Source organism: Pteropus alecto, unplaced genomic scaffold, assembly GCF_000325575.1.
Source record: "Pteropus alecto unplaced genomic scaffold, ASM32557v1 scaffold109, whole genome shotgun sequence".
Classification (NCBI taxonomy): Eukaryota; Metazoa; Chordata; class Mammalia; order Chiroptera; family Pteropodidae; genus Pteropus; species Pteropus alecto.
The window spans coordinates 6,397,679-6,412,813 of record NW_006494608.1 but is presented as its reverse complement, the minus strand read 5'-3'; the positions used below and the strand labels follow the sequence as shown (position 1 = coordinate 6,412,813).

At 36.6% G+C, this 15,135-nt stretch overlaps 1 protein-coding gene across 2 annotated transcripts in view; it reads left to right on the top strand.

Moving 5' to 3' along the window:
• The first annotated feature begins 4,847 nt into the window (after positions 1 to 4,847).
• The window catches only part of DLD (dihydrolipoamide dehydrogenase), a 21,036-nt gene continuing 10,748 nt past the window's right edge, over positions 4,848 to 15,135 (top strand). Inside the window, exons 1-9 of one of the 2 annotated variants that reach the window (XM_025041916.1) lie at positions 4,870 to 5,026; positions 6,507 to 6,585; positions 11,153 to 11,232; positions 11,755 to 11,823; positions 12,393 to 12,462; positions 13,567 to 13,650; positions 13,880 to 13,980; positions 14,296 to 14,439; positions 14,856 to 14,957. In XM_025041916.1, the coding sequence (XP_024897684.1) occupies positions 4,988 to 5,026; positions 6,507 to 6,585; positions 11,153 to 11,232; positions 11,755 to 11,823; positions 12,393 to 12,462; positions 13,567 to 13,650; positions 13,880 to 13,980; positions 14,296 to 14,439; positions 14,856 to 14,957 (768 nt within the window). In that variant the 5' untranslated portion in view covers positions 4,870 to 4,987. Of the gene's footprint in view, positions 5,027 to 6,506; positions 6,586 to 11,152; positions 11,233 to 11,754; positions 11,824 to 12,392; positions 12,463 to 13,566; positions 13,651 to 13,879; positions 13,981 to 14,295; positions 14,440 to 14,855; positions 14,958 to 15,135 lie in introns of both variants that reach the window. The other variant, XM_006925355.3, reaches the window with a different exon arrangement.

Below are 15,135 nucleotides of genomic sequence, written 5' to 3'. Positions count from 1 at the left end.
TGCATTCCTTTTACAATGTCCTACACAATATTTTGTACCTAGTAGGTATACATCAGTGGCCTAATATCTTTCTATTTAGAATCATTTTGAAGCATTAACAGTAAATCCCTTCATCCCTGCCCCAACATATTTCCTTTTGGAGTCTCCTGGCTTTTCAGAAGTTACCAGAGTGACATAAGAGTACACTGCTCCCTTCTGGGCAGGTAGTACTAGTGGCTTTTGACTCTAAATTATTCCGTTTACTTATAACATACTGTGAATCATTATTACCTACTCAATCAACCACAAATGTTTAGATTAACACTTTGATACAATTTTGTTGTTTAAGCATCATCTAAGAAAATGAAATTTGTCAGGAACAAAAGAGACGATTAGGAAATGAAGTACAGTAATTTCCTCAATAAAACCAGAAAATATTCAAAGGAGAGGGCTCTATGGCAATAACTCTGAGACCATTTGAGCTAGTTTGTCAGATTATCAATGGGAAAGTTCAACCCTAGCAAACCTGGATTAAATAATCAAAGCAAGCCAATGCCAGAGACAAAGTCTTCCATCACAAGACTATGAGGTAGTAGAAAGAAAGATCCAAGGAACTCTGTTCCTTACCAATTAGTACTGTGTCCAGCATGAATGGATGTAGCATGGAATTGTGGAAAGAGCAGAGACACACAGGAGTTTGCTGCTTACTGACTAAATGACTCTAGCTATGCTATTTAAACTCTGATCTTCTGTTACCTCCCTGAAAAGTGGTGTTAATAACTGTTTTGCAGTAGTGAGATTTTTAAAAAGTAGTTCATTTAAAGCCATTTTTATATATGTATGTACTTTTAAAATTTCTGAACACAATTCACAAAGCCTTATCAGGAAAAGTTAAGACATGGCTCTCTCAAAGAAGCAAATACGACATTATTCAGAAATGTAAAGGTAGAGTTTATTTATATGCTGAAAATGGTTCCCAGTTCCATTTTTTACTGTAGGATAGATAACCATTAACTTTTTCCTTTCTTAGAATTCACCTCTTTTTCAATATTCTCTCTTGAATAAAACTTTCATTAATGTTAGAAAAAATTAAGTAACTTTTTAATAAATGATAGTGTACCAATCATGATTTTGGATTCCAGGTAATCTCTGAGAAGTAATCTCTTGTTCACTTTTGCAAAAAGAAGTTTATTAGCATGTTAATAATGCCACAGAACCAATGTGACATTTTGAGAAGCAGGCAGGAAGCTAAATGGCCCCAGCTGAGATTTCCCACAGGAAGGGTCTGAATAGGACACTGTCATTGCCACCATTGGGCGCCAACACTGGAACCACTGGAACTGCAGTGGAATGAATTTAAATTGTCAGTTTCTTCGTGCCACCCCTTTGACTCAGTTCCTGGTGGGAACATCTACTTGTCTTGGGTTCTGTGTCTGCTCTATCTGCTGCTGGCCAGGAGAGTCAGGGGCGGCCACTTGAGTTTCCTAGTGGAGTCTGGTCTCACACTGTAATGGATCTCTTAAACAGATAAAGGGAGTTCCAACAGACAACAGTCCCCAGAGCAACAAAGATTCACTACTAATAGCTACTGTGATGATTGTGCGGTTCTCTGAAAGCCAACTCTGCATAGCTTTATAGCTAGAAGGGAGCTTGTAGCACCTCATTTTAAAGTTTGGGAAAGCAAGCTCCTAAGAGATGGCTTAGGTTAGATTACAGAGAAGGTGAAGAGCTGTCAAATCTGGAACTTAGGTCTCCTAATTGTCAGTCCAGTTATCCTCACAGCATTCTTTCCTATCTGTAAAATGAGTATGATGATAACGCTTACTGCCTGGGACGCTCCTTCTCATTGTTTGGATATTAGCTGAAACACTGCTTTCTAGGGGAGCCTTCTGTCCCTTACTTGTCCAGCTTGTCTAAATCCTTTCTTGGATCACCATAACACTTATCATAATTACACCTTTCTATTTCATTATGGAAGTATTTTGTTGACGTATGTTCCATTAGGATGTAAACTCCATGAAGGGCAGGGACTGGTTCTGTTTTTGTTCCTTATTGTTTCTCTAGCTTTTAGCACAGTGCTCAGCACATAGTGGGCCCTCAGTGATTATTGGACAAGTGAAGAAGTGAATGGATAAAGAGAGCTTGCAGACTCTAAAAAAATTCAGGTTATTATTAGAGTTGTTACTACTATTACTGCAGTGGTTATATGCATATTCAAGGCGAGTGTCAGATAGAAGTCTTTGATTTCTCATATATTTAGGCTTTTTTTCTTTCTGCTTATACCTTTCACCTGGTGTCCAACTTCTCATCTACTCTGATTCATCCCCCCCTCCCCATTCTAGGTCTGCCCAATAGGAGAAGATTCTCTCCTCCAGAATAATCCCTCCACCTATCTGATCTTATTTCTTTCATGAGTCATCTAGAAGATCCACTGATAAAGCAGTTCACAGGACTTGGGTGAGAATCAAATAGAGAAATGATATATATCTTCTATCACAGGGTTTAGAACATCTGCTCAACAGATGTTAATTTTCGAATCCTCTTTTCCCTAAAAGGAGAATTGTAGCCAGTAACTGATAGCTTGTTCTAATAGAGAATGTTTGGAAAAGGAACAATAGGAACAAATCTCTTAATGGGAAACTTTCAGGCCAGAACTTGGGGCAGTGGTTGGGTAAAAATGTTGGGGCAGAGGGCCATTTTAGGACCCCTTAAATGCCACTGTTTGGTTGTCATCCTTGCCTGAAGCAGTTTAGAGGACAGCGGCAGTATATGGGGATTCTACTTGTACGACAGCCTCTTCTAGAGGGCCACATATTTCAATTAAAAGTAAATTAGCAAACAGTGATTGGGACTTGCTCCATGCCGTAGACTGTATGAAGTGTACAATCTCTATGACAGCTCCTTCTTACTCTCCCTCAAAAGCTCCTTTTTAAGGTGTTATCCTTAGTAAATTCATCTATTCCTAAAATGTCAACCACTATCCATATCCAAACTTTCAAGTCCATGTCTACAGTTTCTAAGCTTTAGACCTGTGTTTCCAGTAACTATTGAAAATTTCAACTGATTTATCCAGCTGGCATAAAAAAATTCAAAGAACTTAACTCATCATCTTTTCTCCAAAGCTGTTCTTCCTATGTTACCTATTTATGTGTTGGTTTCACTCCCCACCTAGCCATCTAAGCTAGAAGCTTTGGCGTGATCTTCAATGTTTCCTTCACTCTTATTCTCACACAGAATTGAAAGAACTTGATGACTGTAGCAGACCTTATTGGTATCTTGCCTGTGTCTTTTTAGCACCCACTTTCCCCTGCATGCTCACCCAAAGTGATCTTACTGAAAGCACCAGGAACTCTTTGCCTGAGGAATTTCTCTGGCTGCTGGTGCTCACTCAGCCCAATTGTGGGGTAGGCCAGAAGTGCCGGGGAGTTAAAATCCCTGGGAGCATTCCTCAACCATTGACTGATGAAAATAGATGAATATATTTTAGGGAGAACAACTCTGAAGCATTCTCTATGCTGTCTCCCAGAGGCCTCCAGTGAGTGTGAATCCTGATTGCCTACAGTGGTAATTTAGTCATTAAGATATCCACAATAATTTGCATCCTGTTTTCATCCCCTACTGATGCTTCTTCGGATTGTCTCTCAGACAAACTCATTGCACTCAAATGCTTGTCTGTGAGTCTGATTCTAGTAGTAGTCAACTAAAACAGTAACCAATTAGATATTGGGATAGAGGAAGGACTTATGAATGGCTACAAAATTTTTACTATCTATGATTGGCTATTTGGAGTTATCATTTATGTTTTAGATAATTGAAACTTGGGTGCTGGCAGGGCACCCAGTTGGGTGTGTTCAGTAGACATTTGAAAATATGGAATTGAAGATCAGGAAGAGAAGTAGAGACTGAAGGTAAGGATCTAGAAGTTATCAGTGTATGTAGCCAGGTGCTAAAGTCATGAAAATGGTTAAGATGGCCAAAATGCTTATGTAAAGGGGAAAGAACAAGAAGAATGGATATTGGATGACCACTAGCAGTCTCGTTAACAAACACTGAATATCATTCATATCTCCTTCCCTAAAACTGAGCATAGTTAAGGAGTAATTTTGAACTAGTATTTAAATCCACAGAGATCAGCACAGCGCCTGGGCAGTAACCTTTCCAGAAATGTACAATCAAATTTATCCATACTGTAGTTATTGCAAAGAAAGAATGAGATCTTAGATTTCTGTGCTCAATCTCGATGGCATTTTTCATTGCCTCTTATGAAAATCTACAATCTCATCTACTACCCCACCCATTCTAATTTGCTCTACGAGGGAGGTGTGTTTCCCAATTGAGGAGGTAGAAGATAGTGTGTTTTCTATATATTGTCAGTTACCTTAATTAGAGCAAAGCGCTGGTGATTCCAGACTGTGGCCCCCATCCCTTACATGGCATTCGAATTCAGGGGAGAGGCTATAAAGCAGTAGTTAAGACCAAAGGCTTTGACCTCAAGGATGCAGTCATCTTTTCCTTGGGAGATCTCGGGGGGTACTGTTTAAACTCATCTAAGAAGCAGAAATACTCATAATCCGTCAGATAGGTGTTGTAAGGATGCTTGAGATAATGCCTGGAAAGTACTGAGATTCCTTGGCCTAACACAATCAAGAACTTGTAAAGCTTTACTTTCTGCAGCATATATCAAGCAAAGGATAGTCTCGTTTTTTTCATTTCGTCTTGCAAGTAGTAGAAGATCGCATTACAATTCCGGACAGTTTTTTACCACCCCCTAAAACGGTGCCTCAATCCCCACTGCCACAAAGCACTACGTTCTTTACGTCAGTGTACGACGCCGAGCCTGATAGGAACGCCTTTTCCGCCGGGTGCAGACCGCGCTGGCCAATCGCTCGGCTTTCGACCCATGACGTAAGCCACGCTTGTGCATGCGCAGGGCGGGGAGACCTTGGAAGGCGGCGGAGGTTCTTGCGGGAGGTGAAAACGTTGGCGGAAAGCAAAGTACAGCGCAAAAATGCAGAGCTGGAGTCGTGTGTACTGTTCGTTGGCCAAGGTGAGGGCCGACTGGATGAGGTCGTGCTGAGCCAGAGGCACCGGGAGGCCGGCTGACGCGGCCTAATTGGTATGGGTGGGAGAGGCCGGCGGTCTGGCTGGGACCATACGCAGACTCGCCCCTGAACCGGCTCAGTCCAGGCCGCGGCCAGGAGGCAAAGGTCTGGGCTGTGAAGAAGTCCTGCCGTTATGTGACGGCCAGCAGTCACACACACTCTAGTTGTAGGTCAGGGTCATGGGGCATGTGGTCACACAAAGGCCTTTCCGTTTTGGAGAAGGAAGTAGAAATTGCCCTTTCTTCGTATGATCTCTGGCTCTTAATACCTTATACTCTTTCCTAATTCCTGTTCCTGAGGGACCTAACTTTGTGCACTGGGCAAGTAACCCAAGGGCCACTGCTTGAAAGACCCAGACCTAGACAGCACCAACGGGTAGCCAACCCTAGGAATTTCTCATCCCGTTAGTGTTTACAGCTTTAAATTAGTGTTCATTGCCATGCCTCCTAGGGACTTATTTTTAATTATTGTAGGTTATCGTTAAGACATCCGCGCACCAACTACAGCCAGATTGTATATATATGGCATTGTGGCTGAGTACTACATTGATGGAGACTCTAAAGATAATATAACTATCAAACTCCTTTGTTTCGAAGATGAGTAATCTGTGTTCTCGAAAGTTAATGTAACATGTTGAAATCACACTTTTAATGAGGGCCAGAGCTGGGACTAAAATTTAGGATTGACATTTAGTTTTCCCCTCTTAGGTCTACTGTTCCAACCTCAGGTGCAAGAATTGCCTTGGAATAGAGAACGTTACTAATCAGTGTAGGTTTTGTCGCTGCCTCCCATTTGCCTGCTGTGATAGGAGGTATTTGCTCTGTTTGTTTGTGCCTCGCTATTCTAGGAAATAGTAGTCATTGATATTTAGAGGTTGTTGTGGAGATTATGATGTAGTTTGTAGAACTGTAGTAGCTCTTGAATATGAATACATTACTTACTGTGTTTTCCTAAATTTCCATGTCTAATTTTTTGTTCATAGTTGACGGTTCAGGAACATGAGCATAGATTTTATGTGATAGATTTGAGTTAGGAAACTAATTACAAGTAAAAAGATTGTCATAATGTAGGGTATTCAAATGCTTATTCAATTACTTTAAGAACTTCAATTATGATATTAAAATGATAACCTGGTACCTAAAATTAGCCATATTTTCTGAAAATTCAACAAAATTAACACCATTGAATAACATGTTTATTAGGTTAAACATGAGATGTTTGAATATGCATAATAAAAAGAGTGTGGCAAGCTGAGGTTGAAAAGTTTAATTATTGTCAAAGTGGAGAAATTTGTATGTAACCTTTGGGTGGTAATGGAAGATGCATTAATAATCAGTGCTTGATCCATTTGCCCAAAGTCATGTTTTCATTGACCTTCAGTAGGTCTTTATTTACATAATTCGGACATTTTTTCTTTTCTTCCAGAGAGGCCATTTCAGTCGAATATCTCATGGCATACAGGGAATTTCTGCAGTGCCTCTGAGAACTTATGCAGATCAAACAAGTAAGTACTTAGTAAAACAGTTGTTCCTCAAGATTGTTCATACATTTATTCACTTAAATGTTTATTGAGTACCTGTTGTGTTCCAAGTGATGAACAAGGCAAAGCCCTTGTTCAAAGCCCTTATTGAACTTATCGCATTCCATTAAAGACAAATAATATACAAGTAGCAGATCAATATTTTGGGAAGTGATTGAAAATTAAAGCAGGTAGTTGGTAGGAAAAGAAAGTATTTTAGGTAAGGCGTCAGAGCTCTTTTGAGGAGACAATGTCTGAGCAAGGGCCTGAGTGAAGTGAGGGAGTGAGGAGATTATTTCAGGCAGAGGGAAACAGCAGTGAGAAGGGTCTGAGGTGAGAATTTGCTTGTGTAGTTTAAGGAATTGCAAAAAGACTGGTTGTGGCTGGAGCAAAGACTTGTACAACGTAAAATCGGAGAGGTAGATGGAGATCGGATCACGTAGAGTTATGTAAGCTGGGCCAGGGAGTTTGGATTTTACTCCAAGGAAAACCACTGAAGGATTTTGAACAGGGTGATGACTTTATATATTTACCTTTAAAAAGTTAATTCTGTCTGCTGGTCTGGTTGTTTTGGTTGCTTAACATTGTTTAGAATGTGAGATGACTTTTTTCACCTCCTGAATGAAAATGTTGATGGGATCAGAAGCACATTTTAAAGACTAGAAAGATGTGTCCTAAAAGGAAACTATGGATTATGGGTAATTTCTTCTTTATACTTTTTTTATATTTTTGAAGTTTATACATTTTATTTTTTAAAGTATTTAAAACAGAAAGTCAATGGACTTATAGTAAGGTATGTTGGCCTCCCAATACCAAGGATATCGATTATTTGAAATCATTTGTTTTGACATTTAATGGAATTACACATATGATTGCATGGTACATCTTAAAGCGTCATTGTACAAATACTATTAGCTGGGGGAAACTGACCATCAGTTTCCTTGTATTCTGTGAAATAATTTTATCCTGTATCCTTAACTATTGTCAAACTATTATCATTTTGGAGATTTTCTTCTTAGGAGAAAGAGTAGGGGGAGGATTCCATCACTAATAACCAACAATGAATGATTTATCTTAGCTTTGAACAGGTCAAGAATTCCTTTTAAAAATACTAATTAGATGGTGGACCATTATACCCTTTGTCTCCTTTTTTTTCTTTCAGTTTTATTGAGATATAATGGGCATACATACTTTGTCTCCTTCGTTAAATGGGAATATTATGTATTCTAAACTCACACATAGGAGAAATGTTAGATTGTCATTTCCAAAGCATGCAATTAAGGACTTTCCATGGCTAATTCTATACTCGGAAACATTCAAACAAAGATTGTTTAGTGCCTTCTATTTGCTAGGCAGTCTGGAGCAAGAACTTAAATTTTAATGGAACGAGGGTAACTGAGCCCTTATGAATCAAACAGTTCAGTGATTCTTTGACATTGAGTAAATTATAGATCCCTTTGTACCCAGGTAGATACAATGTGTCAAGTCTTTGGATGAAGTAACAAGCCTTTTTACATACATATTTATATTCATCTTAGGTATTTATTTATTGGCAAGGACTGTGACCTTTTGTTTAGCACTTAAAATGGCACAGTTAAGTACTCAATACTTATTCATTATTTCAACAAGTATGGAATATCTACTCTGCTAGTTGTTGGGATACAAAAGTGAATAAGACAGACGAGGTGCAGCTTTTATAAAGTTTATAGTGCATTTGGGGAAGACAAACATTCAACAGATAATTAAGTGTAATTGTAATAAGAACTCTACAGGCTAAGCATAGGGAGCTATGAAATCTACATACGGATTGAGAACGTTCACAGAATTTTTCATAAGGAAATGATTGTGATATCTGAAAAGGGTTGGAGTGGAAGTAGCAGATATGAGAAGAAGTGTTCCAGATAGAGGAAACAGCATGCTAGAATACTTTTATGTGGGAAGGAGCATAGTGCATTTGAGTAACTTGAAAAGAGCCAGAGTGGCTGAAGTGTGTTAAAGATGGTGAGCTAACTTCTCCAGATTATGAAAGATTCTAACACTTTTATTTTGAGGGTAGTTGAAAGTCATTGAAATGTTTTAAGCAGGGATATGATATGACTATATTTGTTTTTAAAGATCATTCTGGTTGCAAATTGGAGTTTTTATTGTAATTCTTTTTCTTTCTTCCTATACTGTAAGAACCAGGGCTGTGTCATTTATTGGTAGTCCAGGAGTTTTGTGTCTGTAATGTAAAATGCATATTGTCAGGAATTTTTCTAGGCAGATGGAACAGAATGTGTATAGGTAGACCAGCATAGTTCTGTGGGTGTAAGCTAACAGTAATTCACTATTGCTGAAGTTTAAACTGCATGGTATTAGTGGATAAGTAGGATGTGGTGGGAGACAAGGCTGGAGAAATAGTTACTGAAGAGATTTGGTGCTGTATTTAGGAACTTGGACTTTATCCAAAAAGACAGGGAAACCAATGGAGAGTAGGAGAATAAGGTCTGAGTTGGGTTTTAGCAGGGGGTAACAATGGAACAGTAGTATGTACGGTGTTATAGAGGGTGGGAATGAGATTGGAGGCCGCAAGACTAAAGTTAGGAGGTAGATCTAAGAAGGGAAGAAACATTTGAGTGCCTAATATGCACCTGGCATCCTTAGGGTCTTGATGTGCATTATCTTTAACCTCACAACCCTGGGATATGGGTATTAATTGTTACTATTGTCCTTATGTTACATCAAAGCCAAAGAGGTTAAATAATTTGCTCAAGAATTTAAGTGGTGGTAGAGCTTAATATTTGAACTCTACCAAATTAAGGGATATTGTTTAGATCATTTGGTTCAAAGTTTAAAAATAGAAATACATTTTATTTCATATTTAATTATGAACATGAATGAGCGAGCCAACCAGTGTGGCCAAAAAGCACAAATGGATCAGTAAAAATTGAAGCAGTACTTTTTTCATGTATTGGACTAGCTATATTTTGTTCATGTATTGAGTAATCCTAATTATCATATGATATAACCAAGGAGAATCGGCACTTTCATTTATTAAGGAGAAAGGATTCTTAGATTTTGTGTATAATTGAGTTGGATAACTTCTTAGTTGTCTTCCAACACAGGTTCTCTGATTCTGTTCAAGGCCAGCACAGGTTTTTTTGAGTGATACTAGTGCACTCCCATCCCCTAGGGTTGTGTGTTTTGTCGGGAAGGGGATGATAAATTAAAATTGCCATCTTTAGAGGTCAGAATATAGCTGTCATGTGGCGAATACTTATGTATGTTCTAGGTACTATACTAAACTGTTTACATAGGTAATTCTGTATTATGACCCTGCGAAGTAGATGTTTTGTGGTCTTCATTTTGCAGATGAGGAAACTGAAGATGAAGTAGGTTAAATTACTCACCTAAGTTCAGATAGCTAGTCATTATAAAGCTGTATTATTGCTCTTGGGGATTTTAGTTTATGATAGTTGAAATTGAGGAAGGAATAGTATTGAATAATATAAAGACCACTGGAAGTAGAGACAAAAAACTTAATTTTGTCTCTATTGTCTGCTTGCTAGATGACCATGGGCAAGTTCATTAACCTCTCTGAACCTTGTGTTTCTTATCGGTGAAATGTCAGATATATACCATTCTTACCTTCTTTATAAGAAGTTCTGAGAATCAAACATAATATGTGGAAGTGTGTTAAAAACTGCTAAATGGTAGAATAATTGAGATTGTAAGGACAGTGAAGGGGGAGGAGAAGGGAGACTCTCCTAATTCCTAATTGTTGCTTTATTTGAAGTTAGATTGAGGAGAATGGGAATAACTGAATATATTTTGTACATTTGTTTTGTAATTATGTTGCTAAGGCTGCTGATCAGAGTTAATTTTGAATTTTTTGTCTTTATGTGATAAATATCCAGAATAGTTAACAGAATATTCTGGTTATCTTATTTTAAACTTTACAAAATTTATCAATATTCACATAAAGTTCAAAACATATTCGCCATGTGTTATAGGAAAGCTGATTTTTTTTTCCCCCTGATGTCTCAGAAGTTAAGAACCTGAAAGAGGTAATCAGTCTTTATTAACTGTACCAAGGTATTACACAAAATTGCCTTATTTAATCCTAACATCAATCATTTAAGGCAGTATTATTGTTTCTGTATTACAGGAAAAAAGTCACTTGGTCACACAACTATTAAGTGTCAGAGCTAAGATTTGAAGCCACGTGTGTCAGATTCTATAGCTCAGGCACTTTCCTTTATACAGATGTGTATTCCAGTGTCATGAAATGCCTATTATCATTAAATAAAATGTGGTATTTAGCAGTCAGTGGATATAGAACTTAGTTGTATTTCCATATCCCATAATGAACAAATGGAAAATGAAATAGAAAAATCTGTGGCATATTCAGTTACATCAAAGAGTACCAAATACCTAGGAATAAAATATTACTGTTTAGAAAATGCTAGTTATTTTCACTCTCGTGTAGGTTTAAAATATCTTTTTTTAATTGTACTGTTTTTGGTCAATATTAAGCAATTTAACTGTTTTATATCAATTTGCTTTTATTTAGTTGATGCTGATGTAACAGTGATAGGTTCTGGTCCTGGAGGATATGTTGCTGCTATTAAAGCTGCCCAGTTAGGCTTCAAGGTAAGATTTAGACTAAAACTAGGTGTTGGATCATATTCACAAAATACGTGCAGGTAGATAATAATGGCAAATAAGTTCTTAAATCTGTAAATTATATTTAAGCCTGAGACTAATGAAGAGAGGGTTCATTTAGTTGTACTATTCTCATGAACTGAAAAACGAGGTCCATTATCCCCCCTCCAATACTTTTCATTGGCTTCTAATCACACCTTGGAAGATACAGAAATAGAGCTAAAAGCATGTATTTGGTAATGTTAAACAAATGGAAATACCTCTTAGAATAATTCACTTTTGGGTTAGCCTGAGTTTACTATTATTAAAATGATAAATTACAAAGGACTGTATATCATTCACATAGCCACACACATTCACACATTCACACACTCACACTCACACTCACCAACCCACCCAACCTACCTTGAGTAGCTTGTTTTGTAGAACTAAGACAAATACATTTGGAATTTTAGTGAACCGAAATATTGCAGGTTATGTGCAGTTAAATAATGTTTTCTTTTGTTATAGACAGTCTGTGTTGAGAAAAATGAAACACTTGGTGGAACATGCTTGAATGTTGGTTGTATTCCTTCTAAGGTGAGCATATATTTTGTACAGTACAGAAATTTTTTCATTGGTCACCAACTAGAAGGATGTATTGAGACTAGAATATTAGACTGATACAGTTATTACAAAATAAACAACCCATTGATGATAAACATGCTTTTCCTTTGTAAAATTTAGAGTGTTGTCACCAGTCTACCATACATTCCTGAAGTAACTTTCTGGTCTCAGAATGCCTAGTGTTTTCATTCAACCACACTCTGATGTTACTTTTTTTCTCTTCAGCTTTCCTTGAGCAATGAAACAGATAATAGGTAGTAAATTCTTTTAGGTAGTTTATATATTAAGTAAACATGATTACCTTTTTCACCTGCCACCCTGAAGTGTGTACTTATCTTTTTGCTTCTAAAGAAAGTAAAGATTTTCCTTCTTGTTTGTTGAGCATTTTTTATGTCATTTATCATTTGTCTTAGGTTAATTATGTAAGAACAAGAACTGAATTGGTGTGGTCTTATGCACTATTCCACGTGCAGAATGTCATTTCATAAGTGGTTTTTGATTGTATATTGTCTGCTTTGAACATTTTGTCTTCTTTCCTGTAGGCTTTATTAAATAACTCTCATTATTACCACATGGCCCATGGAAAAGATTTTGCATCTAGGGGAATTGAAAGTAAGTATACTTTCATATTTAGCAGTATTACCAGCCATACTTAACTCTTCTGGCTAAAGACAACTTGTGCCTGATGAGTGTGTAATATATGTTTAGTGAGGGAAGTGTAAGAAAAAGATCTTAAAAATGTAGAGAGATTTACTTAACAAAGAAGGCTTAATTCAGATTTCTACCATGACATCTGCTCCTTTGTCAACTTTTGTGTGAAGTCTACTGTGTGTGTGTGTGTGCGTGTGTGCATCTTCTTGAAACCTGGAGATCGTTTGAGAGTGTGGGGGCACTGGACTCCTGAGTGCTATGGGCAGATAATGGTGAAGGAACGAAGGTCTACCCAAGTTATTGGTAGTGGAAAGAGCAGAAAAGAGAGGGAAGGATATGGCATAGTGGAAAATGACATTTTATAACATTTTAACTTATGTCTTGTCTCCTGCCATTCTTTTGGGTCTGTTTTCATTATTTCTCTCCAACTATCGTTGGCAGATACATCCAGAAGGTTAGTTTGTTCTAGGAAGGGCTTAAACACACCTTGGGAGCCTGTTTTTACATTCATTTGATTCTTGGTAGCAGTGGGTATCTGAAAGAATAAGCTGCAGTGTTGGCAATCTGGTGATGTATATACACTAAAGCAAATATTGTATTAAACTAGATGAAAAGTAGAATCAGAACCCACTTTCCTTTCCCACTAAGGAAAGAAGAGAGGATTAGTTAAGAGACCTGCATCGTAGGCAGAACTGCCTGTTCTAGCTCTATGACCGTAGGTAAATCAAATTTCTCAGGGTCTTTGCTTTCTCATCTCTAAGATATATGTTGGTTGGTTGAGCTGATTTCTAAGATACCATTCTTTTAAAGTTCTATGAGTTGATCTTCTTCTTCTTACATTGTTGCTTCAGAGTTCTTTTCTGAGGTAGATGAGTGATTAAAATCTAATTGATTAAACTCATATTTTCTGTATTTGAGTGATTAAAATCTAATTGATTAAACTCATTTTCTGTATTTGAAGTTTTCTAATTTTATTAGTTTTTGTTTCATGAAATTTAGTATTTCCTTTTATTTAAAATTTCAGGTGATGTTTTTGTTTGCCATTTCTACTTAAATCTCTTCCAGGCTTAGGATCATCATACAGTGTTTGGAGAATATGTTGTCACAGTGGTATATCATGTTTAATTTCGGACTGCATTTTTCCCAAAGGTGGATTTTTTTGTATTGTTTGATAGATTATGTTATTGTAATATGATATTGTTGGGCTTTTGCCAGATAGGATTATTATGTCAGTAATTAAATTTAGAAAAGTTATATTGCCTTATAAATAGTTCTATAAGCATTAGGTTGAAATTTTCCAGACCTTGATTAGTGAAAAATATCATACATTGTTTTAAGAATTTAGCTAAGCACTAAAGATTTATTTAATAAATTACAGTGTCTGAAGTTCGCTTGAATTTAGAGAAGATGATGGAGCAGAAGAGTACTGCAGTAAAAGCTTTAACAGGTGGAATTGCCCACTTATTCAAACAAAATAAGGTCAGTGTGTTTAATGTTCATATTTTTGCTTTATTTTATATATACATTAAACATAGCTTTATGCTGATAGAGTGATGCTATTAGAACTTGGCTGCTGGGGGATATTTATTTAATTTAAAACAGTATGCTAACCTGAAATTGATTTCCCTAACATATATAACAAATTTTTAGCTGCTCCATGTATAGCATTACTAAGTAAGGGCATTTTGTATTAGATAAATTGCTTAATAGAGTGGTTTTTTTTTTTTTCCTATCAATCATGTTTGTTTATCGAAAAATGTTTTAAACTTTGTGATTTATAAATATTTTATAAAGGTTGTTCACGTAAATGGATACGGAAAGATAACTGGGAAAAATCAGGTCACTGCTATGAAAGCTGATGGCAGCACGCAAGTTATCGATACAAAGAACATTCTTATAGCTACAGGTTCAGAAGTTACTCCTTTCCCTGGAATCACGGTATTTATGCTATTTACAACTGCCAAAATCTTCTTTCAGAAATACATTTTATAAATTACTTTATTCATGCTAGCTATTAACTTTGAAAGATTTCTGACTGAAATACTATATTTTGACTGTCATTCACGTTTGGGAAGTTGCCTGTCTTTATTCTGCAGTGATTTTGACCAGAAATAGAACACTTTACAATATAGTTTAATTCAACATAAAGTTTTGTTTTGAAATGCTTAATAAAAATTTTAAGTGACTATTTTTCATGGGGCTTGATAAAATTGAGTATATGGATAGAAGTCATAGATACTTCAAAACAAATGACTTAGTATTTTTAGTTATTGTACTGAGTGTGATCACAGTTTATAAATCAATAGGTTTTTCTAAATGATTTTGATTGTATCTTTTAAATATTATTATTATAGATTGATGAAGATACAGTAGTGTCATCTACAGGAGCTTTATCTTTAAAAAAAGTTCCAGAAAAGATGGTTGTCATTGGTGCAGGCGTAATAGGTGTGGAATTGGTAAGTAATGTCTGTGTCTTATTGCCTCCATGGGATTGGAAGCTACATAATGGTCCCCTCTTTGATTCTTCGTATGTTACAGGCACATCAACATTGAGTTTTGTTTAAATATTCCTAGTAGTCAAGAGTTTTCAAGACAACCTATGTATGTAATCATTAATCATTAGAACATTCTCTT